This window comes from Rousettus aegyptiacus, unplaced genomic scaffold (genome assembly GCF_014176215.1).
Source record: "Rousettus aegyptiacus isolate mRouAeg1 unplaced genomic scaffold, mRouAeg1.p scaffold_m13_p_17, whole genome shotgun sequence".
NCBI lineage: Eukaryota > Metazoa > Chordata > Mammalia > Chiroptera > Pteropodidae > Rousettus > Rousettus aegyptiacus.
Window position 1 is genome coordinate 35,412,866 of NW_023416292.1, and position 24,834 is coordinate 35,437,699.

Sequence of the window (24,834 nt, forward strand, 5' to 3'; positions counted from 1 at the left end):
ATGACTAGAGTTAAAAGTCTAGAAAGAGAATATTTTCCCTTTGTTTGAAGCAAACTAATCCATGGTGAAATTAACTGATGTCTTGTCCTAAAGGAAAACATCTGATTGCTGACCTCTGACAGCTCCTTCTGACTAAGGGTACAGGAGCACAAGACAGACAGACAGCAGCCTCTCAGTTTAGAAGGAATCTAGAGGTCCTCTGCCCATCTTCCCACTTCGAAACAATTAAGAGTTTTCCTAATACTCAGATGAGTGGTGAGATGCAAATAATCCTCCTTCGGTATGAAGAAATTCTACTTGATAGTATGCTCCAACTAATGTGACTTCTGTTTGCAATCCCAAAATGAAGCAGTAGATTGAAGCAGACACCCCCAGTTTTCCTCTCCTTGTCCTTCCTATAGCCTGGCAGCTGCATCACGTGGGTGGGTTCTGTGCCATGCAGTTTCCCGAACAACTTGTCTTTCCTTTAGGTGAAGAGAAGGACTATACCATATGGTTGGCTCACTCCACAGACCCTGGAGATTATGGAGATGGTTGCATTTTAGGTTATAAGGAACAGTTTCTACGGCTCCGCAAGTCATCTGTCTGTCAGAATGGCCGGGACTATGTTGTGACCAAGCAGCCATCCGTCTGCCTCTGCTCCCTGGAGGACTTCCTTTGGTATCAGCATCCCTCACATCCCTGTCAGCCCCCTTCCTGTACTGGAGAAAGGGGAACACGGTTGTCTTACAGAGCTGAAAATATTCAAATCTTTTTCTTCTCCTCCTTCCCCAAGAACAGAGAACTGCTGCTTCTTACTAAGGAACTTAAGGCGTAGAGAAAGGGAACTGAAGCTGTTAATAATTGTACAGATAATGTTATCATATAAGATAGTTAATTATTGGACAGAATCCGCAACAACCAGAAATTCTGACTTGGCAGTGGTAGGAAGGAGAGAAGTATATAAGGAGGAGGAGAATGAAAAAAATAGAAGATGATAGGATATAAACAGAAAAGTGGTACAGGAGCTAAGAGGGATTTGGACTTTAGCAAAAAGCCCAACAACCTGAGTTCAGCAGGTAAGGCAGTATATCTTGGGTCACCTGCAGGACTGAAGGCAGAGGGAGTGGTTCTGTCCTGAGACAGATAATATCAGTATATTTATGGTCCCTACATCCCTCAAGGTTTAGAGGCCATTAAGGTGAATTCCCTAGAGTTCAGGCTTAAAGATCGTTTTGTGGCTGGTATGGGGGTAGTTGATTATCCAAGGGCAAGGCAGTCCCTAGGTAGGCTAAGCAAGAAGGCAAATAAGAGGGACTGCTTTACATCACAGATATTAATCTTATGGATACTGACAGAAAGTAAAAGTGGATCCTAAAGGTCTGGAACAGAGGCAGATAGATAGCAGTCATGTCCCCCTACATCATGTTCTCTCAGACCACAGTTGACAGAGAATATGGGTCTTAAGGAACCTGAGTCTGACCCAGTGTGGCTTATATCTGTCTGTGGAATGGCCAGGGTCCTTCCTTCTCTTTTTCCACAGGAAAAATGTCACTGAGATCCCTGATGCCGTATGGCTAGAGCCATAAAACTCTTGAAGCGCTGTCGCCCATCCTCGACTGCACGTAGGCAAGGCTCTTAATTTCTGAGCTGCTCCTGTTTTCCAGACACGCCGTGCTTCAGACTCCAGGCCATTGCACATGCTGCTTCCTGTGCCTGGAACGTCTGTCCACAGTCCCTGCTTGACCCCGAACCTGATGGATTCCTACTTGGCCTTTGATACTTAGCTCAGATGTCACCTCTTTAGAGCCCTCCCAAGTTTTCCTCCATCTAGGCCCCCACCGAACCCCCATTACTGTGTGTTAGTCATCGTGCCAGGTTTGGTTCCACCACTGAGCTCTGGACTCCTGGGAGGCATGTTGTATTTGATAATCACACAGAAGTAATGATAGCAGTTCATAGGGCACTAACTGTACCAGGCACTGTCCTAATTTACACCTAACCTCAGCAGCCCTACCAGACAGGTACTGTTGTCTTTTCCATTTCACAAAGAGAAGAAATGAAGGTACAGAGAGGTTGTGATTAACTTGCCCACATTCAGTCAGCCATGAAGTGGTGGAGCTGGGATGTGAACCCGCAGTTCGGCTCCAGAGCCTGTACGCTGAACCATGTGCGCTTGAGAAAGGTGGACCTTTTGAGTGGCAAGGGCCCTTTCCCCTGAAATTTTGGATTGAACACCTAAAATTTTTACTGGAAGTTTCCCTCTGCTATCGGAGGGGTGATGGCTTCATCTTAGTTCTCCCTGTCATCTCACCTAAATATTTGTCAGAAAAACTTTGAAGTACAAACAGCATCTATATGTTCCCCAAGTAGTCATTGAATATTGGCTGTGCACAGAGCAGTGCAAAATGAAAATAGGTTTGTTTTAGACCCTCCTGGTAAGATGCTCACAATCATGTTGTAAAACAGAAGGGGGTCAGTGCCCCCAGGGATTTAGAGAAGGGAAAGGCTACTCCCCCACTAGAAGTAGGCGGGTCAAAGAAAGCTTGAGTGAGGAGGTGGTGTTTGAGCTGAGCCCTGACGAGCGGCGGGATTTGACCATGAGCATCTGAGAAGAAGCAGGGTGTGCAGGAAGATAGGCCATGGGGGAAGTCACAGTAACGATAACGAAGCGAGCAGCAGGGGGATGCTCAGGCTAAACTTGAAACTTAGATGATGACGGTAGTGTCATGGAAATAATAGGAGAGGCTGGCATGAAGGAAAAGAATTGTGTTTTGAACATTCTATTTGAGGTTCTGTCAACAGATTTAGGTGTAATGTCTAGCAGATATTTGGAAATGGAGGATTAGAGCTCAAGGGAGGTAAAACCTGGAAGTTTTAGTTGCAACAAATAATTAAGCTCACAGAGGGAGAACTGATACAAAGTAAGAGAACGAATTGTAGAACCTCTGGAAACTTCTCATTTATGGGGTAAAAAAAGAGAAGAGCCATCAGTGACCAGAGACACAGACAAGCGCAGCTTTGCAGTGCCGAGGCGGGTGGGAGCACGGCGTGTGTCAGGTGCCACAGAACAGGTGGTCAAGGTTAACAAGGCCGGAGAGGGCGTCCTGGGTTGGATGGGTGACTGGTGAGCCCTGCCGGGGCCTCACATTCATTTTCAAGGTTGCAGAGAGGTTTGAAACCAAAACACACAAAATTACAAGTAGATGATTAAACAGTACAAATAAGGCAGAGGAAGGTGAAGGAACAGGACAGATGCTGGCTAAGGAGAAACCACCAGGCGAGTGGTCCTGAAGGTCCCTCCCACACTGTCAGCGAAGCAGGTTCCCGGGCAGTAGGAAGGATGGGCCAAGGATGCCCAGGAAAAGGGTTAGCTTGGAGAGGAGGGAGTATGTTATTTCTTTGGGGAAATGGGAGAAAGGAGAGCAGATGGGTGGCACTGTGGAGAAATGGGATAGAATGCAGGGCAGGACAGGGCAGTCACACTGGAGGCGAGGACCATCTAAGAGGCTAAGCAGGTCAGAAATGGAGAGGGCGGGAAGGGTTTGCATATACCCCATGGTACACCTCCCAGTAACATCATACCGAATAACCTGGAGGTAAACAAAAGAACTACCAAGTGTCCCTGAGTTTAGATCGGACTCTGATGCCATCGTTCACCTGTCTTAGTTGCATGGGTCCCCATCCCACGCAGGCTGCGGTCGTCCCCTTCCCAGAGCCCGAGCTGTCTGTGCAGGGCTTCCAGCCTCGGGGCTCCTAGCTACTAAGTCCCGAGTCAACCAGGCCCCATCCATGAGCACCTCACCCCACACCACCAACTAAGCCCTCCATGTCTGTTTTCCTAAATGGGCCTTCTTTATAGATGTCATAAGCGTTTTTGAGCTACTTTTTAGAAACCCAAGACTGGAATATTAACCATCCACTGCCCCACTTAAAATCTTCATTGCTAGTCACACTTACTGTCATTCTGCAACTTTGAAAGATACTTTATTTGTTGATTCTTGCAGTGATTTTGGCTACTTCCGCCCAGAAAATGACTCCAAGTGCGTGGAACAGCCAGAGCTGAAGGGCCACGACCTGGAGTTTTGTCTGTATGGCAGAGAGGAGCACCTGATAACAAACGGGTGAGATGGCGTTTCTCCCTTATTGTGACAGACGAATCACCATGACTCAGAGTAAAAAGCTGCTCCTCTCCGCAGAGAGAGCTGAGCAAGGTTTGAGAGCACTCTAGAAAAATAACTGTCTGATAGGGTTAGAGTTAGGGGAAAAAAGAACAAAGAAAAGAAAAATAACCGTCTAATAGATGTTTATGTGATGATGGAAACGTTCCATGTCTGCTGTGTCCAGTCTGGTAGCCATGGGCCCTGTGTGGCTGTTGACACTAGTATGACTGAGGAACCGAATTAATTTTAATTAAATAGCCACCAGATTAGACAGTACTGATTCAGAGGGGCCTCATTGCCCCCTCCCCTGATAAACGCTCCCCCTCCCATTTGTGTACCACGTGTTAACATGCTTTCCCAGGTCACAGTTCCTTGGCACAGTCACCTAAGGCAGAAAGGCGGGCATGTGCCTGCAGCGAGGCCGGGAATGCTTGGCCTGTTCAAGGCCTGCAACTACACAATATATCCCCAGACCTTCCTGTGGATCTCCACCCAGGCCCGAAAGGTGGTGTAAGAATGAGAAGCTTTTCTGCAGCTTTTCAAATCTTGTTTTCAGGAAATAGGCAAGAATCCAGGAATACATCACATCCTTTTATTCTGTTAACAAATTTATCTGCCTTTCAGGTACCGGAAAATTCCAGGAGACAGGTGCCAAGGTGGAGTGAATCCAGCTCGAGAAGTAAAAGACCTGAAAAAGAAATGCACAAGCAACTTTTTGAATCCAGAAAAGCAGGTATGTTAAAGTAGATCTGGTTCAGGTGCAAGCACGGTTTTGTATTCTATCAGGATTAGTCAGTCAACGCATCAAGAATTTTATTACTTAATACAGAGTGGCCAAACTACTTCTGTCAAAGGACACTGTTAGGATGACAGATGGGGTGACATGACCCAGTTATAAGCTCATATACTGAACACGTTTTTGTTGGGAAAAAATTGTATTCCATAAAGTTCCAAGTCTTAGACGCATGGAGTTGAGGAAATTTCTGAGGCTCAGGGTCATTTGGAAAAAAGACTGAAGACGTTTGGCTGTAAAGGGCTGGAGTTTTGCACATGTGGAAGAGAAGAGCACTGGAGCTTGGGTAGGGCGGATCTCTGTGCCCAGTCATGCCAAGTGTGTTCTTTGTAATATTGCGCTGGATTTGATTTAGAAGCAAGTTACAGGGTTGATTATAGGTTTGTAGTACTGAACCGTCTGGTTGGGATTTAGGGATATGTTAAGAGAAAACTTCTTGATAAAGAAGCACGGGACAAGCGGTGTGACTTAGGTCAATGAACTGTGCTCCCCAGTTTTCTAATGTGTAAAACGAGAGGTGGACAATCTGTAGTCCCTCCTGTGACTTCTAAAAGACAAGGACCTGACCAGGGGTGGGATTAAGAAGGGAGTGGGAGAAGAATGTGTAGGTGTCTGTATTTGTCAGGGGGCGAGTTCCTCCTTCTCTGCACCCCTGCGCTGCACTCCTGGTGGCTGTCCTCAGAGTGTTTGTGTGTGTGATTGCACAGGACTCCCATCCACAGGGACACAACTTGTCCCAGAATCCAGCTTCGTCTCCTCTTGGATACATTGAAAACACACACCCCCTATCTCCCACCCAGAAGCAGGTAGGTCACACTCAAACAATGATATGAAAAGGCTTATTTGTAAAAACATACCAAAAACTAAAAAAAATAAATCTTGATGTCATATGATGGCCTGCCTGATACAGCACTGGCACAGCTGCTTCCCAGGTAATGGCCCTTTTCTAGATTCATTCAACCCATTATTATCATCCTCTCCCCTTCCTGCTCCACCCTTAAAAGCTCCAAGACTTATAAACAGTTACAGTGGGGAACAGTCAGTTACCTTTTGATCCAGGTTTCCAGGGCTTCCAGTGTAACTTTGACATTGAAGCCACTGAGTTTGCACCATTCTGACAGCTTCATGGCAGTCGAAGTTCTGGTGACCCTCTGCCAGCTGTGATATTCTGGTAATGCTGAGATGGTTCATCTTTGGGGTTGAAGAGTATCATCATGAAATGTCCAAAGACTTCAGATCGTTCAGAAAAATAAGGGGAATGAGTGGCCTCTTTGAATTCAGCCCTAGAATATACAAACCTGAAATTTTTGTTTGTGTTTTAATTTATCAAGAATTCCAGGTCAAATTCGGTTCCAATTATCCTGGCCACTGTGGGACTGATGCTGGTCACAGTTGTAGCAGGAGTGCTCATTGTGAAGAAATATGTCTGTGGGGGAAGGTAAGGAACGTGGAAGTCAATCATAGGTGCTGCATTCAAACCAGAAGTCAGCCAAGGGTGTATGCTTGAGTCTGCCCCTGGCAAAAACCAGCAGGTTGAAGTGATGTCCTGAAACATCAGGCCTAAATCTTCTTGGATCCATTAGTTTCCATATGCCAACTATGGGCCATGCTTCCTATATGTGTGACTCATTCTGTGAGTGTATAAAACTCAGAAAATCCACAGTCCTATGGGAAATGCACCCCTCCTCACTGTGTGGGGCGTAACAGAGCCTCTGTCCACAGGTTCCTGGTGCATCGGTACTCTGTGCTCCAGCAGCATGCCGAGGCCAACGGTGTGGATGGCGTGGATGCTTTGGACACAGCCTCCCACTCTCACAAAAGTGGTTATCATGACGACTCAGATGAGGTGAGACTATTTCTTTTTGAGGGGTGGTCCAGAAGTACAGAAAAAAAAGTGATTCTTCTCCTATTCATGATCAAGATACAATTGAGGCAAAGGAGGGTATAAGCTAGAAGCAGCAACTTAATGACTGTAGGACTTGGTCAGCCAGATACGAGATAATTGCTTTCAAAATAGGAATTTTTGGTCTATGTCTGTTGTTTCAGGACCTCTTGGAATAGCTCCTCAAAGGACCTGGGACTGAGCGTGGATGATGGAACCGCAGTACCTCTTACACTCCCTGTGGCTCCGACTTGGGGAAATAAATTTCCCATTGCAAGGGACCCAGCTCTGTTTCTGCTGCTTCCGTCAAAGCCAGAAGGAACTCCGCTAAAGAAATGTAGGGGGCGGGTGGGTGCAAAACCCTAAATGCTCTTATAGTTGGCTCTGAGAAGAAAGGAAATTTTTAATTCTTTAACTTCTTATTTCAAGTTCTGTCTTTTTGCAAAGTACGGGGTCTTTTGGTTTGGTTTGGTTTTTTAAGGGAAATGAAATGGAATTTAAAGGGAACATTTTACTAACCCCACTCTTGCATGTTTTGCATGGTACCTGCCCTAGGGCACCTGCCAGCTCCAGCATCAACTCTCACAAAGTACTTGGTGCTGTCCCTGGGCTCTGCTGGTGACAAAAAGCAGACGCACAGATGAACACAGAGGCTGAAGTGACTGGCACAACTTGGGCTGTCTTTCTCTGTCTGGGGACAGCCCCGCTCCAAGAACATTGCACACCAGCTCCTCACACAGATCCCGACTTTTCTTTTTCTTTTTTTTTTTTCAGGGACCATAGATCACAGTGATTTTTCTTTTCCCTGTTTAATTAGGCAATACCCTTGTTAATTGTCCTTTGATGACTAAACCATGTGCTTCCAAGACACTAAATCAGGAAAACTCAAAGGACAATATTTTTAACTTGGGACAGGAAAAAGGGAGCAGCAGAGAATTGACTAGATTTAGCACCTATTAAAGGAGGAATTCTTCCTTCTTCCGAGATCTTTCGAGCCATGCTTTGTGTGTGTGCCAGTGGACTTACTCAAGGACAGGGTTCAGGCTTGCCCTGGATGTCTGCCCAGGCCGAGTGAGCACTTTGCTGGAGCTGATGGTGGCGTGCAGGGTATAGTCCCTGAGGACTGAACACCAGTCTTGCATGTGCCCTTCTACCTGCCGTATTGGCCCACTGGCGAATCATCATAATGACTGCTTATTTGATTCCTCTTAGGTGGCTGCTGTACATGGAGCCAGGAAGACATGTTTTCAGATTAATAGGCTTTTTTTTTTTTTAATTGGAATTTTATTACCAGGCTCTCCTTTCCTCCTCACCCCTTTTTCCCAACTTTGCCAAGTAATATATTGGCCTAAAACTTTTGGCTGAACCAACTGACACTTCCAGTGCAGATGATGTTTTGTGTGATACATTAAGTTCATATTTTAAATTTAAATTTTCCATTTGACAGTTTTTTTAATTAAATAATTTATAGAAAGTAGTGAGGTAGATTTTGGGTTGGCCATATAGGAATGGAAAGCTGCAATAACTAGTTTTAATACAGCTCGAATATTTGCTATACCGGAATATACTATAGTGTGTTTCCAAGGTCGTAGGTATGTACTGTGCTGGTCACAGTTTCTCCCAATAATTATGATTGGGACTTTCTTTGGTAAAGGCCATTTTGCTGCTCGTTCATTTTCTGGCTAGAAAGTCAGTAAAAAGTAAATGTGCCAAATCGACTTTTGTCAGAATGTGTGAGCAGATGGCCAAGTTCTTTCTCACCAGAATGGAGTAACAGCAGCAGGGGGAGTGGGGGAGGGAGTGATGGAGAACGCTAGAGACTTCGAAACCAGAGCGAAATTAAACAGGTCAGGGAGCTTCAGTTAGAAGTGAAGGTAGGGTATTTTTTGTGACGAGAATACTTGTAAGAGCCAGAGAGCACTAGTCTTTCATTTCGCATTGTTTTTAAATTAAAAATAATTCCAAAGATTAACCTGCTCACAAATGATAAAGTGTCAGCCATTATCCTAGACACCCTTACCTCCTGCTCAAAGCGAATTTGATGCCCAGAAAAGACCTCATCATACCCACACCTTTTCTTCTAGCATGTACTCACTGGGGCAGGTGTGCCGATATATATTGATTCTCTGATCACTTTTAAGATGTAGGAAAGTTCATATTCTTCTCTAACCGTATAAGAGTAGGGTTCTTTGCATATAATGATATCTGAGATTTCTGTAGAATTTAGCAATTTTCAGAGCACTTTCGTTTGCCTTATGTCATTTGAACCTCATGACATTCTTGTGAGATTAAAAAAAAAAAGGCAGGGGTTGTAATCCCCATTTTTTTTTAGGAGATGGAGCTGAAGTACAAAAATTGAGTAGATTGCCCCAGGGTCCCCGTGTGTGTTATGAGCTGTCCTGGTTGGTTGTCTTCCGAACTCCTGTCATTTTTATGCATGCACGTGCTGAGTACCTGGAGAGGGGTTCCTGCTCACAGACGACCTGCCATTCTGTAGGGCAGAGACTGGTGGCATTTCTCTCAGAGCAGTGTTTAGTGCCCCTTTGCCACCTTAGTAAACAGATCATTTTATTCTGTTTCTCATGGCTGAAAACAAAAGTGACAATAATTTTAAATACGTGTTTTAAAAACTGCCCCTCACCTCAAGAGTGCAGGATGCTGAGTCACCTTCTCCATTCTCCTGGTTTTCTATCCCTGACTGGCTACCTGGCTCAGTTGGTCTGAGGACTGCTAACAAGCCTGGTTCATTCCCTTTATATTCCCTAGTTAGCTTTCTGCATCAGCCTGCCCACTCACAAGTGTACGCCCTCAGCCAGTGAGTAAAACTGCCTAAATCCATGATGCGTCTAAGAAAAAAAGATTTCTAATTTGTACTACTGATGTTAGGTTATGAGCATCATCTTTGAAAGTAAAGCATTAGCATATCATTATGTAAAGTCCCAGGCTTGATGGTAGCAAAAGAGATTATTTCTGGAGGTTTCAGCAATAGAATTTAGCATCTTAAGTTAGATTGGACTGTTCAAAGTGCTCTGAGCTCGCAAATCCAGGTGAAGAACTTGCCCTCGTTCCTGCTCTGTGGATAGGTGTCTTGGATCTGAGGGAGCTTCTAGTTCTTAGACCAGAGTCTAGGGAACACCACTTAGAAGAATAAAATGTTTAGAGGGTGCGGCAGTTCTAGGCTGAGCTCAGGAGATTCAGTAGATTAAGTGAAACTGAGAATTTGTCATCTGCTTCCGAAAAGGCATTCCAGTGTGTGTCTCTCACTCTTAGGTCTGCCTCGGCCTCTGCATGCCCAAGCTGGCCTTTGATCTCTGATTGGTAATGTGCCAGTCACCTCCAGCTCCTGCTGGTTTTCCCATGGCCTTTGTCACAACATCAGGATACAGATAGGAGTTCAGGGTTGTCCACACCCAGCCAGGTGGCAGGGCTGGCCTGGTTTCAGTCATTTCTTTATTTTCCAGGCAAATCATCTAGGTAGAGAGATTCTTTCCTTTTAGGGGAGCTCTAAAGAGCCCTTCCTCTGTCTGCAATGGCTTATAGCTCATCCTGCTCATTATCAGTACAGCCCCCTCATCCCATGTGAAGCCTGGATGTTTGGAACTGCTAAAATAGGAAGAGAGTCAGCTTTTCAGTTTGGCCACTACCTTCCCTCAAGCAGGAAAATAAACGTGGACTTAAGTGTCTTTAGAACAAAACCAAAGTTTAGGATTTGTTACATGATGGAGTGATAGGGAGGGCCAGACTTGCAGCACTGGCACTCAGCAGGGACCAGACTTTCCGTTCCATCTGCCACCAGGTGCCCAGCTCAGACAGCCCTGGGGGGCACGGTCCTGCCCTAGCAGAGCCCAGGCCTTGTCTTCATGGAGGAAAACTGAAATAGCAGGAGCATGTTGATTTCTTGGTTATAACAGTAAGACTCGGAACATTAATATGAAATGGTCTTCAACAACTTGCTGTATGCAATTTTTCACACCAGTACATTCTTAAGCTAATAGAGAATAATAAACTAATCTGTACCTTTATATATATGTACATATACACATGTATAAACTGTATAGTGTACATGTTAATGATTTATTGATACGTCCCAAATCTTTAATGCAGTTCTCATTCTGTGCATGCCCTCAGCTTGTGGTCAGGTGACTTGAATGTTCCCTGATGATTCTGCCCACCTCTTGTGTTTGGATGTCTAGGGAGGAGGGTTTTGGTCATAACCCTCTTTATCCTCGTGCACAGAAATGCTCAGGGTCCCCATGTGCCTGTTGATCAACCCTCTCTTGTCTCTTGTTCCTTTTCTGAGCATGTTGTCCCTCCTTGTTCTGTATCTTCCCTGCCTCCTCCCCAAGCTGGGGGACAGCTGCCTTCCTAATAAAAGTGTAAAGCAGTATTAAGATCATTACTGCATGTGCACTAAAAAGCCCAGTTTTCTGTTCTCTCGGGACAGAAAATTGCATGTGAAGTGGGATAATCAAGTCTCGATGACCCATGTCAGTTACACAACAAAGCCAGACCCCATAATAAAATTCCACAGTATGGAAATAAAACTCAAATTTCTTTAGCATTGTGTAAATAAATCTGGATGTGTTTAACTTTGTACTGGTAATTTTCTGTATATTTGCAATATTTGGGTTAGAAATAAAACAGACTGGGACTTTGTTACCTGACCTATTGAAATGACTAAGCTACAATTTGTTGGTAATGATAGCTTTCCAGTTTTTCTAGCTTCAGCAATCAGACCAAACCAGCAAATAAGCCGGTTAAATGCATTTGAAGTATGAAAGGCATAAGATTAAGTTACGGAGGAAAGTACTCACTTTGTTTTTTTCCTCTTTATGCTCATAAACATCTACTTCCCATGGGTATTTGTAAGACCAGCTTTCTCGTTCTTACCCCCAGCAAGTCTGACTGACCCACCCCACACACCTTCTCAGGTTTCAATTACTTTTCCTCCAGACACAGCAACATATAATTACTCTCCCGAATTATGTGTTCCTTATAGCAGGTTTGACAAATGACAACACTGAAGTTGAACTTTGGTGTCAAGATATTTCTCTTGCTGCTTTTACTCAGTCCTTCCCGATCCATTTCATTTAAAGACCTTCAAAGAGTTGCGGACTTCCTCGCTTCCAAAATATTTCCTTTAGGAGCCAAGGCTGAGCTGGCTGCTCAGCCTGCCATCCTGGAGTGATGTATCCATGGAGTACTTATTCTCGCCTCAGTCTGAAAAGACCTGGCCCTTGAGGAACCCACTATCTGGTGGAAGAGTTCCTCCCCAAGTAGATGATCTAAGGTGGTTTTATTTTCAGGGATTTCTCTAACATAGTATTTTCAGACTTCCTGCAGTAGAATCACTAGGTTGCTTTTTGAAATGCAGATTCATAGATCCCACCCAAATGTGTTCAATTAGACTGTTTTAATGGACAGACCCGAGGAGTATGCATTTTTAATTGGATTCTTTCACACCTTCATTGCAACCAAGGGCTAAGACCAAAAACACCTGGGCCAGTCTCGCCAAAGCCCGAGTTAAGTGGGGTGTAAGGGGGAGTGTGGAATCCCCTGGTGTGGGGATTGTCTGTACTTAACAAGGTTCTTGGCTAGGTCAAGCAAGAGAAATCGGTGAGAGAGGCCTTCACATTAGCCCTTATGTGGCACAGGTGGAGCCTCTTACCAACCAGCTCCAGAGGTCAAGCTCCACAGTCACCCTGTTCGGCCATCCTAACTCCTGATAAACAGGTTCCTGGACCCAGAGTGTGTCTACAGGTTATCCTGGCCCTGAGCGCCTATACAAATTGCAAAGAGGAGTTCTGGGCTTCTGTCCCACACCCCAAGACTGTAACACAGGCTTCTGGGATCCTACTGACTCTACCCTCAAACTGAGGGCTAAAGGGGGAAAATGAGTAAGGAGTCTATTCATTCGACCATGCTCACCTCACTTTTTTCCATAAAAAAATAAAGGCATGGTGGAGGGTGGTATATGGGAACTAAGTACTTTCCGCTCAACTTTGATATGAACCTAAAACTGCTCTCAGAGTCTATATACAAATATATACACATACACACACAAGGGGATGCTGGCTTCTGGAGATAAAGGTATGACAGGAAACCAGATACTTTGGATGGAGGGTACAGCAAGTGCAGATTGATACTTTGGGATAAGCCTGGAAATCATAGGACCTTTAGTATGTAACACCTACAGTGGGTTGGCCACTGTGATTTTATCCTCAACACAATCATGGCATCATTATCCCTTGTTTCATAGACCATAGACCAAATCACCAGAGGCCGTGATTTGCTCAGGGTCACCCAGCTAATGAGTAAGCAGTATAGCCAAAAGTCACACAAGTCCTCTGACCCTATGACCCTGGCGCTCTTCCCTCCACAACTGCTGCCTCTTACTTTATCTGTACTTTATCTCAGAGGCAAGGGAGCTTTCAAAGGGGCGAGTGCTGACCTGACCTAAAAATAGCTTACATTTATCAAGCACGCAGTTGGCTACACTCTGCTAAGCACTTTACACAGATCACCTCTTTTAATCCTTGCAGCAACCCTATGGCTATTATTATCTCCATTTTTTAGGTGAGGAAACAGACCAAAGAGACTATTGTGTTGGCAAGGTACAGAGCTAGTTGGTGGGACAGCCAAAGTGAGCCCTGGTAGTCAGTCTGTCTCCAGAACACGCACTCTACCTTCCACTGCCACTAGGGGGAGGTGGAGAGAATGGGGACGCATCCCAGAAAGGTCGAGTTGACAAGACAACTCATTGAATGTGGGAACAGAGAGCAGTTAAAGGTATGCCTGTCAAATGGCTAATCCCGGGAACCCTTTCTCTGGACCTGAACACCCTGTCGGACGATCTGGAGGTCAGGAGTCGAAATGTCACCCAATCCTCCCGCCAGAAGCCAGAGGCCCCATTTGGATGGTCTGTGCGTGGTGGGGAGCGGGGAGCTGTTTGAAGCGCAAGCTCTCTCCTCCCTCCCCGGTGCTGCGTGAGGGGTGTCATCTCACTCCCAAGATAACGGCCACCTCAGCCCTCCTCCTGTGGCTATTCTGGGCTGCTGTCTGATCCCCCTCTCTTCCCCTAGCCCCTGCTTCAGCCCTTTTGCTGGGAGTAGCCGGGTGGGGAAAGGCCAGCCCAATTACATAACTCTGTGGCAGGGACCCCTGGAGAGGCTGGAGAGCAGGTGTTCAGCCCCTCCCTCACCACTAACAGTGAAAATCTGCCACTGGAGCCCAGCCTCGGGTGGCGCAGCATGGAGGCGGCCACAGCAGCAGAGGTGGCCCCAGGCCCCACGCTGAAGGTGAAAGAAGTCAGCCCAGCTGATGCCGAAGAACTCCAGACTTCACCTCGACAGGGAGCCGGCAGCCCCATTCCCCAGCTCCTGTCCCCTATAGAAGGTGACCTGTGGGGGTTAGGGAGGGCGGGGAGGCCGGGTGGTGGGAGTTGGGAGGACATTCTGTGTACCTGACTGGCCCTCCGTAGGTTTATGCAGAGGTGCGTGACTTCATGGGATGGGACTTAGGATGGAGGATTATTAGTTGGAGCTCCTGCTCCCTTCCTTGGTGGATTCTTACTTGCTGCTCAAATGTCTGTTGGGTTTTTGCTTTTTAGCTGAGAATTCAGTGACTGGTATTTTTGGCACTTTACAGTGACTAAAAATGAGCTTATATTTTTACCTTTAAAAAACATCTGTCACAGGGACTGGGAGGACCTGATCGATATACCAAAGCCAGGCAGGAAGGGAATGAGGGGTGAGACGTGGCCCTCTAGAGCAGGAGAAGAGGGAAATGAAAAGCCCACGTGACTGGGAGGCTAGCTAGTGAACGGTCCACGATACTCTTTGCCTCGACAGTGCCGTGGTTCCAGAGCCCACCCCAACACCCCCCAGCTCCCACGGGAAGTCCCATCCTCTCGCATTCTGAGCTCCATGGATGCAGAACCCTTCAGGGGGAGTATCTGGCTTCCCCTCCCTGGTGATCTCCGTGAGCCTCTTGGCAAAGAGGCATTTTGCAACTAGGAGGTGACGGATGCCCCTTCTGGTCCCAAGTTTCCCTACCAGCAGCCATGCCGCCTACCCCTAGCTGTCCTTGGCTGGGATCTTGGCAGCCAACAGTCTGCGACACTCACCTGGGGTGTCCCCACTGCACCTCAGCAGACCAGAAGTGGAAGAAGGAATAGAGAACTCATTTCCTAAAAGCCTTGGCTCAGGAGTAATTCTCATCATTTTTACTCACATATCACTGGCAGAACTAGTCTCATGGTCAGACAGCCAGGGAGGCAGCACTTCTCAGATCACTATGCTATGGAAAAGATCACGTAAAGTTTAGTGGGCAATAATGTGGCTATTGGTCTAGAGAATGACCAAGGAACCAGACTGAAGGAGAGGGGAACAAAGTCACTGGAGGAGCGGCGGGCACAGACGTGAGGCCCTGCAGGACCTGGAAGGACAGTGTTGAAATCACCAGGAATCGTGACTGGAACAATGTCGGAGAGAGCGACAGTGAGCCAGGGCTCAAGGGGACGGCTACCGCAAGGGGAGGGGTGGCAGGTCCCCTCAGAGAAGTGTCACCTATCTCGATGTCCTTTTAATTTTTTTGACTTTAGTCTCATGGTCTTCGAGGAGATGACACTTTGTCCTTCGCAAAGTGCTCCCGAGATCACCACACAGCTCTCTCATCACACGCCCCTAGACAGGTTTCTGATAAGGCCAAGGCCACATCCTGGGTATCTGCTAATGTTTCTCTAAGAAATGTTGGTGCTTTTTGGATCCCTGGAAATCTCTGGTTACATTTCAAAGCCATAGCTCACTTTGTGCATTCATCCTCTTCTGGTAAACTATTCACTCACACACATGCATGTACTCATAGTCTTCCGTGCGTGTGCATGTACACATGCACGTAAATACACACACTCACACGTATAGATGCTCCACACATTCACGCTTTTCACACACGCGTGCACATATGCACCCCCTTCACTCTTCAGATGTGTCCGTCTTTCTTCACTCTCCAGGCCACAATTAATAACATCGTCTGAACGACACAGCCCTCAGCGAGCTGCTGGAGGAAAGTCTTTAACCATGTGAAAGGAAATTGTGAGAGAATATGAACAATTTTTCCCATGAGCAGAGAATAAGAAAATGGGCATAAACTTCAGCAGAATGAAATAGGGTAGAACCAGGAGGAACTTTCTAACGAGAAGAGTCAAGATCTTTGGACTTTAAGTAGTCTCCTTCTCTACTAATTTCTAAAAAGAATTAGACAACAGTCTGCGAGAAATACAATGCTGAGGGAGATACAGCTCAGAAGTCGAGGGCTGTCAAAGGACTTTTCAAAATGTCTTTTCCCCAAGACTCTCTGAAGGGAGAAAACCAAACTGTGGCTCTCAAACCCGGTCTTAGAAAACCTAGGTTCTGCTTTCGGTCTCTAGTCTTTGGTTCACAACCCTCTGGCATCTGAGGAGGAGAAGGCCATGTTTCCCCAAGGTCAGTACAATTAACACCTCGCTGGACTGTGGAAGTGTGAAAAGAGATGCCTCAAATGAGCCCTCCCATTAACATTCTCCGCGGAGGGTCAGATGTCAGATTGCTCGTTTGCGGGGCAGGCCTGGGCTGGGCGGGGAAGCGCTTGCTGCTGCTGCGGGGACACCTAGGGCTGTCAAACACTCTTCTGCCACCTGCTGCACTTTGTCAGCTGCGTCAACGTCAAGCCCGTCCTATGCCCTCCCACCAGGCCCTGGAGCCTGCCGAAAGCCATATCCTCACCTACTAATCTTGACAGAACATTCTAGTAACTTAAGTTTGTCCCCTATCAAGTCGTCATCGTGTCAGGGAATTCCACATATAAGCAAAGAAGTGGGACAGGAGCGCTCCAGGGAGGGAGAGACCACCATCCTCGCTGTCGGCCTTCCGTCCCTGCCTCTCTGCCTCCGCTGGAGTCCCCTCCGGGTCTTAGGGCCATTCCGCTCATCCTGCTAATTCCCCCATCTTAGTTTATGTTCCACATAAACTTATTTAATGTTTCTCTTCAGTTCAGGTGAAACAATGCTAACATTTCCCAAGGCATTTTTCTAAGAAACAAAAGAAACACTAAGTGGGAACAAACACCTACATCAGCACGCACTAACCTCCAGAGGCCCGTTTCCTTCCTGAGGTCTAAGCAGGGCCGGGCTCAGCTGGCACACCTTCCAGACATGGCAACCTGGCTCCCTGCTTCACCTCAACCGTTTCAATTCTTGAGGTTTTCTCTCCACTTTCCCTTCTTTGCTGCCTCCCTCCAGGGACAATATTATGCATGGTCAAGGCCTGACTCTGGTGCCCAGTCCCAAGTGGACTCTGAGTAAACAGATCGCCATGCTCAGGGAATCGGTCCCTCAGACACATTCCTAGGCGGCCCGGTGCCAGCATTTCACCACGGCCATGACGGCTTCAGCGAATCTGCTGCTCGCTCTCAGCCCTTTCTTCTCAGTCTTCTGTAGTGGATGCTCCTCAAGGCCCCTCACAACTGGGGTATTCTATAGGCAGAGCAAGGGATAGCAGACTCAGCTTCTCCTCAGCAAGTGTGAAGGGCGATCTCCCCACCCAACAATGGGGAACCAAGCCCAACGAGAAGAGGTTTTGACCCTCCTTTTCAATTGCTGCCCTCCCTTTTTTCAGAAAACTCTTAAGTCATATCCGCCTGTTCTCAACTACTTGGTGACTTGCCAAGATGGCCCCGGGAGAGGAATGCATCACACAAACACTTCCTCTGTTCCTCACGCCCTGCCCCCTCCCAATCCACCAAAGTCAAACGGAGGGCAAGAAGAGCAGGGTCATTGAGCTGCCTGGGGCTCCAAGGCTGTGTGTTCCCACTGAGGCCGTCAGGCCCCGAGCAGCCTAGGCAGGGCGGCCCTCAGAGCACTCGATGCCCCGTGTCCCTGTGTCCTGCTTTTGTCAGGGCAGGGGGGAGGTGCAGTCACAAACAGCACTATCCAGGTGGAAACATACGCCACACAGCAAAACACGGACACCAGATAGGTAGGATGAACAGCATGCACTGCATATTCGTATTTATGTTCATTTACAAAGGCCAAGTGATAGCGAGATCATAACGGAGGGGGGAATATATGGACGAGAAGTCCCGGTCTCTAAAAAACAGTCTACCATTTGAGTGTAGGAAGAACACAGCAAAACCACTGTTTATTTTGTTTCAAATTTCACCATTCAAAATTTCGCATTACCTAATGTAGATATTTAAATAGTTTAGTTTATAAGTAAACATACATACATCGGGGTGAATGCTCGGAAATATATTTACGGGGAAATGGATATTATCAAAATGTTTGGAATTCATGATCAAGCAGTTCTGCTGTTTCCTGCAGTCGTGTACTGGGGTGAAGTCTTTGCAACTGCTAGGAATGAACTGGGGGGAAGCCCGGAGCTGAGGCACTGTCATATTCCACTTAAGACAACGGCGGCAGGGGACTGACCCTCTCGGACTAAGGAGGAGACAGAAGCTGCAAGAAGGGTGGAAAACGGGTCAGGTTTAGCCAGGCCCCATGGGAACCCAGGGGGATGTCGGCGCTTTCTTGGCCAAGATGGCCTGAGGCTGAGCAGAGAAATTACACCTGGTCATTCTCCAAACCTCACACACAGCACTTTCCTGAGCAACTCTTACCTTCATCCTGGAAGCTGACAAACGTAATCTAATCTCTTTTCTCATTGAAACATGCCTGGGAAATCAAGGGAGAGTGAGCAGCGGACCTAATCTTTCCCAGATTCTGTCTGTACAAAGCGATCCTCCATACTACCAGGCGCTGAGCTGGGCGGCCGCGCAGGGGAAGGGACCCAGACACCCGCTCCCCCTGCAGTGACATCAGTGCTGTCCTAGTGGGTCCAGGATGTTGACTCTGCCTGCAGAAAGGAAAGCTTTCTCCTTGAATCTGGCACCAAATTAGGGAACGGGGCCGACACTTGGAGGTCAGGATTAACATTGAAAGTGGCCTTGATAAAAGGAGTGTTGTTAAGGATAAAAGTAGAAAAGGACTGGAAAGACAAACCACACAGACTGGACTGGTCTGTGCACAAACTGAAAAAAGAAATCTCGGTTAATGGAAAGTCGGGAGTTGAGAGTTAAATGAAAAGAAGCATCAGGCTCACACTCTAGGGCTCTTACTGCCAAGACTTTAACACTTTCTAGAGGGCCTGTTAGCCAGTCACTCATCCCTAAATCCCAGCAGGATGATGGGAGCGATCTTCCCATTTCCTACGCGAGGACTTCATTTACGACGACGCAGGGGTCAGCGGCCCGCGCGGCACAGCTGGATGCGGGACCCATTCCCTCTGAGCGCTACTCTTCCTACCACAGGAGGCTCACCACCCTGTTCTCTCTCTTTCTGTCATTCAGAGAACCCCAAGATCTGGCTGCCTCGGGCCCTGAGGCAGACCTATATCCGGAAGGTCGGAGACATTGTGAACCTACTAATCCCGTTCCAGGTGATCATGCCAGCCCCATGCTGGGTCCATGACTGGGACCAGGACAGGGTTTGATCTGGCAACAGATACAAGGAGTCCTGCTAGCAGTCGAGCAGTCGTTCTGGCCTTGAATGGAGGGAGTCACGTGACCAGAAGTCTGAGACCAAATGGCCCTTCCATCTGCACCCCTGAGGGTGGGTCGGGTCGGGCCCCATGTGTTGAGGTGAGGCTATGCCCTTCAGTCAGCAGAGGTCCGGGAGCTCTCAGTTGGGAGGGCTCTCAGGAGTTTGGGCAGCTATTGTTAGTCCCAGGTGCCCTGGGTGTCCATGACCTACACTCCCGAAGGGTGGGAGACTCAAAACTGTCCCCCTTCCCCATGATCCTATAGGCTGCCGCTGAAAGATAAAATTCCCCTGGGAGAGTCCATTAACCTCTAACTCAATGAATTTGCAGCTGTGAGTCAAGTAACCATGTGGAACTGGGGTGGAAGATCAAGAGGCTTCCTGGGACTGCTCACAGCCTTATCCCCATTTCTCAGGGCAAACCCAAACCTCGAGCCACCTGGACACATAATGGCTGCGCCTTGGATGCCAGTCGTGTGAGCGTGCGGAACGGGGAGCGGGACTCCATACTCTTCATCCGAGAAGCCCAGCGTGCTGATTCGGGTCGCTACCAACTCAGTGTGCAGCTGGGCGGGCTGGAGGCCACTGCCACCATTGACATCTTGGTGATCGGTACAGTGCGGGGAGTAGAAGATGGGGTGGTCCTCAGGGGCTTCCTCTCCAGGCTGAAGAGAAGCCATCACAGAGAGCCAGGGAAGCCAGGCCGACTTCCCCACACTGAGTGTGGGACACAGTGGTAGCCGAAGGGAAGGGTAGCTGAGCAGAGAAGGGGAAGGGGCACTCCTAAAGTGATTTCCATGCGTACGAGTTGTACCATGCCCACCGCCATGTTTGACCCTTTCAGAGAGGCCTGGCCCTCCTCAGAGTATCAAACTGGTGGATGCTTGGGGCTCCAATGCTACGCTGGAGTGGACACCTCCCCGAGACACAGGCAATGCAGCACTCCTGGGATACACGGTGCAGAAGGCTGACACAAAATCTGGGGTGAGGCCCGGCGAGGAGGGAGAGATGGAGGCATCGCATATTCCGGAATGGGGCTCTGGTAGCTCCATGTGGTGGGCTCAGGTGGCTTGAGTTCACGAAACAGGTGTCTCATTCACGGCTTCTTCTTGGGGCCCCCCAGCTGTGGTTCACGGTGCTAGAGCATTATCACCGCACCAGCTGCACAGTCTCCGACCTCATCGTTGGCAACTCCTACGCGTTTCGAGTCTTTGCTGAAAATCAGTGTGGGCTCAGTGAGACAGCCCCCGTCACTGCCGACCTCGCCCACGTCCAGAAAGCAGGTAAGGCACAGAGGCCCTGACCTGGGAAGGGTTAAGGATGAAGAGTTGAAGGAGGATGGGGATCTTAGGCCCTAGAGGATAGCCCTTCTTGGTCCCCTCAGCTACTGTTTATAAGAACAAGGGTTTTGCCCAGCGAGACTTCTCTGAAGCCCCGAAGTTCACCCAGCCTCTGGCAGACTGCACCACAGTCACCGGCTACGATACCCAGCTCTTCTGCTGTGTCCGCGCCTCTCCCAAGGTAAGCAGGGAGTTTACGGGGTGGCTGTGCTGGGCTGCTTCCTGCTCCTGATCTAACCTTAGTTATGTCAAAGAGCATTCTAGTCAAAATGTTTGTTCCCATCACCATCATTGGCCTCCTCCACAACAGGTTAAGTAGGAACAGTGAGGGCACTCAGAATCCAAGATAGGCGAATGTGGATAATGCTCCCAGTTTTCTCTTTAATGTTTGTCCCTCATAAATAAAGATGTCACTTTCTGACCAGGTGACAATTGGGCATGAGCTTCAAAGTCGTTTCTCCAGCAAGGGTGATGGCATGCCTCTGGTTTCTCCTTACTCGCCCAAGCCTCATCTGATCGGGGCCACACACATGTGAGCTGCCTAGAGTTGAGCCTTAGGCCACGACCCTGAAAAAGGCTATTTATTTACAATCTAGTCACTGCTCTCCACACATGGCATAAAACACCACTAACAGCCTTTATCAAATACCTTTTGTGGATTAGTCCTGGACCAAACTATGTGGGAATAATATCTCAGAAAGAATATCAATAATTCCACTCAAGAAACTCTTTTCTAACCAAAGGGAACAAGCCAACAGTAGGAATAAAACATGAATGCTTGAACAATGTCTGGAATATCTGATGAACAAGGCGAGGTTTCAGGTGCTTTTTTCAACAGAAAGAAGAAGCGTGAAAGCTGTTGAAGGTCCTGGAAGGGGAACCCCTTTCCAAATAGAAGGTTCAGGGAGCCAGCTACCTAGAAGGCTGTTAGCTCGTTTAGATCCCTGCACCACCTGTTCTTAAAGCACCCTGCTCCTACTGCTCTGGCTGGTGCGTCCCCAAGCCTTGCAGGCAAAGCGTCCCAGAGACTAAGCACAGAAAGAACAATTGTTTCTTACTATCCCTGTTGCCCCTTCGACTTTGTCTTCCAGCCAAAGATCATCTGGCTGAAGAACAAGATGGATATCCAGGGTGACCCTAAGTACAGAGCCCTCACAAACCTGGGAATCTGCTCGCTAGAAATCCGCAAGCCTGGTCCTTTTGATGGGGGCATCTACACTTGCAAGGCAGTCAACTCCCTGGGGGAGGCATCGGTGGACTGTCGGGTGGATGTGAAAGGTAAGGGCAGAATTCATGCCTTAAGGTGCGTCATCTCTCTCCAGAGGTGGAAAAGTCTAGGCAGAGACACAAGCCGAGATGGAGAAGGGTTTGGTTTGATTCCCATTTCAGACCCACTCATCACTGTCAACATCAGGATGTATTGGAGGAGCTATTTTTATTTTCCACTATCTCATTTCTTTCTCTCCATCCTAATTCCGGAATATAGGAAGAATTGCTATTTATATTTTGCAAAGGAGGCACCTAAAGCACAGGGAGGTATGTGAAGGGTTTACCCAAGGTTTCTGCTGTTAATTGTGGAGTTGTCACTATGGTAGAAAGAGCCCAAGTCTCCTGGTCCTCGTCCAGATCATTTTTCTTTAAACTATAGTCTGCTTCTGACTCAGTCCAGGAAAGCTGCAGCTGTTTTTTGGGCTTTTAGACAAACCAAAGACAAAAGCACATCCTCTCTACCTCTTTTAAAGTATTCGTTCTCTTATCCATACCTGTCGCCTTGTTCAGGTCTCCAGCATTGCATTTAGCACTTTGTTTTTATAATGGTCTATTTACTGATCTGTTTCCCCTGTGCAGGCAAGGACAGTTTTATTTGCCTTTGCCACCTTCTCCCCAGCCACCACCCACCACCTGGCATTGAGCACAGTTTCAGACATATGGTGGGCTCTCTCTAAGCATGTGTAGCATGAATCAAGAATGAATGGGTCATTACATAACCTGTTCTTCTCTATGCATAGACTTCTCATTAGCACCATGGACTCCCAAAAGACCAGAGAAGTATATCTCTTCCCAGTACTCTGAAAGAAGGTTTCCCAACTCAGACACAGACAACAGTTTAGTGGTTACCAGAGAGGAAGGAGCGGGGATAGAAAAGTGTAAAGGGGGTCAAATATATGATGACAGAACGGAATTTAACTTTGAGTGGTGAACATACAATGCAATATACATATGACATATTATTGAATTGTATACTTGAAACCTATATAATTTTACTAACCAATGTCACTCCAATAAATTTGACTTTAAAAATGTTCCCCAGAGATTTCTGAGATATTAAGATTGAGAAATGTCTGAATTCTTCTTGCAGCTCCTCATTGAGGTTCCCTAAGAGGACAAGGGCAACTCTGAGGAAGGTAAGGAAAGAGAAACAGGGAGTCCGAATGGAGTATTTAATGTTTATGGCTAGCGTTGTTGAGACTCGGAAACATATACATTCCTGCACCTTTCAACCCTGCATTCACTGGTCACAACTTTTCCTTTAACCACTTTTTTTGTAAGTTAATACTATCATCCCCATGGAGGTAATTTACAGTAGATGAAATCTACTTTTATCACATCCTCTATCTATCTGTATTCCTCAACTCCATGGTCGGAATTAAACCTAATGGTCCTCTGAAGAAGAGTGATAGTATCTACCTAATTGTAAGGGGGGAGGGAGTGAGGCAGGGGCTATAAGAAAAGATGTCAAGAGAAAAATCAGGAGTGGAGGATAGACGAGGCTCACCACCCCCACTTGGCAGCAGCGTGGAAAAGGAGGGGGGAAGTGACTCTTGTCAATTAAGCGTTTCCACCTCAGTATCATAAGCATGGTGAAAACAGATTCATTGCCTATTTTTCACTTTGAAGTTTATAGATTCATTCCCCCTCCAAGAGAAGATAACCATCATTATCATTACATGTCAATAATATTGAACGTGTGGGTATGTGGTTTCAAGCAACATGTTACAGGCAAAGGGCAACTCAAATTATTATTTAGAATTTTATAGCACCTTCGGAATCTAAATCATTTGCTGCAGAAATGTTTTCCACAAACAAATGGGTGAAGAGAAAAAGAAGCCCATAAGAGAATCAAAGAGAACTGGTTAGCAATGTCTCCTCTGACTTACAGCTCCTGGCTGATAAAAATTGAGAATGAATTAAATCCCAGAAGCCATTTATTTAAGCCTGTCATTGATAAATAGCAAATGAAAACCGTAAGGGACGCATTGAGAGTACAGACTTCTCAGGAGAGCTCTCTCTGCCAGATGGCTTGCAAAGACGGCTCTCTCGCCATCCCTCAATTCTCTCCCTGACAGAGAGTTATGCTGGGTTGGTGTTAGCCTTGTTAGTGTTAGCTGTCCTTTTACCTCCCTCCCAGCCAGTGCCCAGCAACAAAGCAGGGTAAGTAGAGCGTTCATAGCACAGGACCCGTGGACCACGCAGAGGGGTTGCTTCAGCACCCTGGTTGTGCTCTGGCTGTTCACTGTTATGGCTACAACAAATTCTCTTTTCTGTGCCTCCAGGAAGCCCAACTGTGGTGAGACCGTATCCTTAAGAAGCTTCAGCACAGCGTCTGGTTTGGACTGATCTAAATAAATGTGTGTATCCTCAGCGCATAAGTGCCATCTGTTTGAGCTTTTCCATATGGAAAAAATTTAGAAAGTTGGAATTCTTTAGCCTGACTGTATGGAATCTCTGAACCCCTCAGACTCCTCTTTCTCTTTCCACATCCACATTCTCTTCCACAGAGGTTTCTAATACTGTCCTGTCCTGAGACAGTCTGTGACAGAGTTGAGTTCAACTCTATATAATATCAGGTACTAAAAGAGATGCTGAAGATGACTTGCTCTCTTCCTCTCTGGGATTTTCAGTAAAAGTTAGATAATAGGATTTACATTTATCACACAGACCAAACCGCAGGAAACACATATATGTACATAGCTTATTAAAGACAGAGCCCTAAGACTTGAGGGCTGAGAGATACTGAAGAAATTGGAGCAGAGTCTCATTAAGCCCTAGGGAAAGAATAAGGTGAGGTACCTTGCTTACATTTGTTTTCATTCTTAAAACAAGTA

General features: G+C 47.0%; 2 protein-coding genes across 6 annotated transcripts in view; both read left to right on the forward strand.

Annotated features, from left to right (window-relative positions):
• SORT1 (sortilin 1) overlaps positions 1-11,485 on the forward strand; it is a 59,783-nt gene extending 48,298 nt beyond the window's left edge. For 3 of the 5 annotated variants that reach the window (XM_036235104.1, XM_036235105.1, XM_036235108.1), the window contains exons 15-21: positions 471-660; positions 3,987-4,103; positions 4,767-4,875; positions 5,643-5,741; positions 6,267-6,373; positions 6,658-6,781; positions 6,982-11,485. In XM_036235104.1, the coding sequence (XP_036090997.1) occupies positions 471-660; positions 3,987-4,103; positions 4,767-4,875; positions 5,643-5,741; positions 6,267-6,373; positions 6,658-6,781; positions 6,982-6,996 (761 nt within the window). In that variant the 3' untranslated portion in view covers positions 6,997-11,485. The remainder of the gene's footprint in view (positions 1-470; positions 661-3,986; positions 4,104-4,766; positions 4,876-5,642; positions 5,742-6,266; positions 6,374-6,657; positions 6,782-6,981) is intronic. The other 2 variants (XM_036235106.1, XM_036235107.1) reach the window with 1 other exon arrangement.
• Positions 11,486-13,934: 2,449 nt separating this feature from the next.
• Positions 13,935-24,485, forward strand: MYBPHL (myosin binding protein H like). Its single transcript, XM_036235109.1, has 9 exons — positions 13,935-14,212; positions 19,199-19,287; positions 19,805-20,000; positions 20,233-20,372; positions 20,476-20,671; positions 20,773-20,909; positions 21,820-22,006; positions 23,088-23,133; positions 24,283-24,485. Exons 1-8 carry the CDS (start codon positions 14,068-14,070, stop codon positions 23,096-23,098), a joined length of 1,101 nt encoding a protein of 366 aa, XP_036091002.1. The 5' UTR covers positions 13,935-14,067; the 3' UTR covers positions 23,099-23,133; positions 24,283-24,485.
• The last annotated feature ends 349 nt before the right edge of the window (positions 24,486-24,834 follow it).

Coding starts and splice junctions, on each gene's coding strand:
- MYBPHL (XM_036235109.1), top strand. CDS start 14,068: ATGGAGGCGGCCACAGCAGCAGAGGTGGCCCCAGGCCCCACGCTGAAG. Junction 20,001..20,232: donor CATTGACATCTTGGTGATCG/GTACAGTGCGGG, acceptor TGACCCTTTCAG/AGAGGCCTGGCCCTCCTCAG. Junction 20,672..20,772: donor CGCCCACGTCCAGAAAGCAG/GTAAGGCACAGA, acceptor TGGTCCCCTCAG/CTACTGTTTATAAGAACAAG.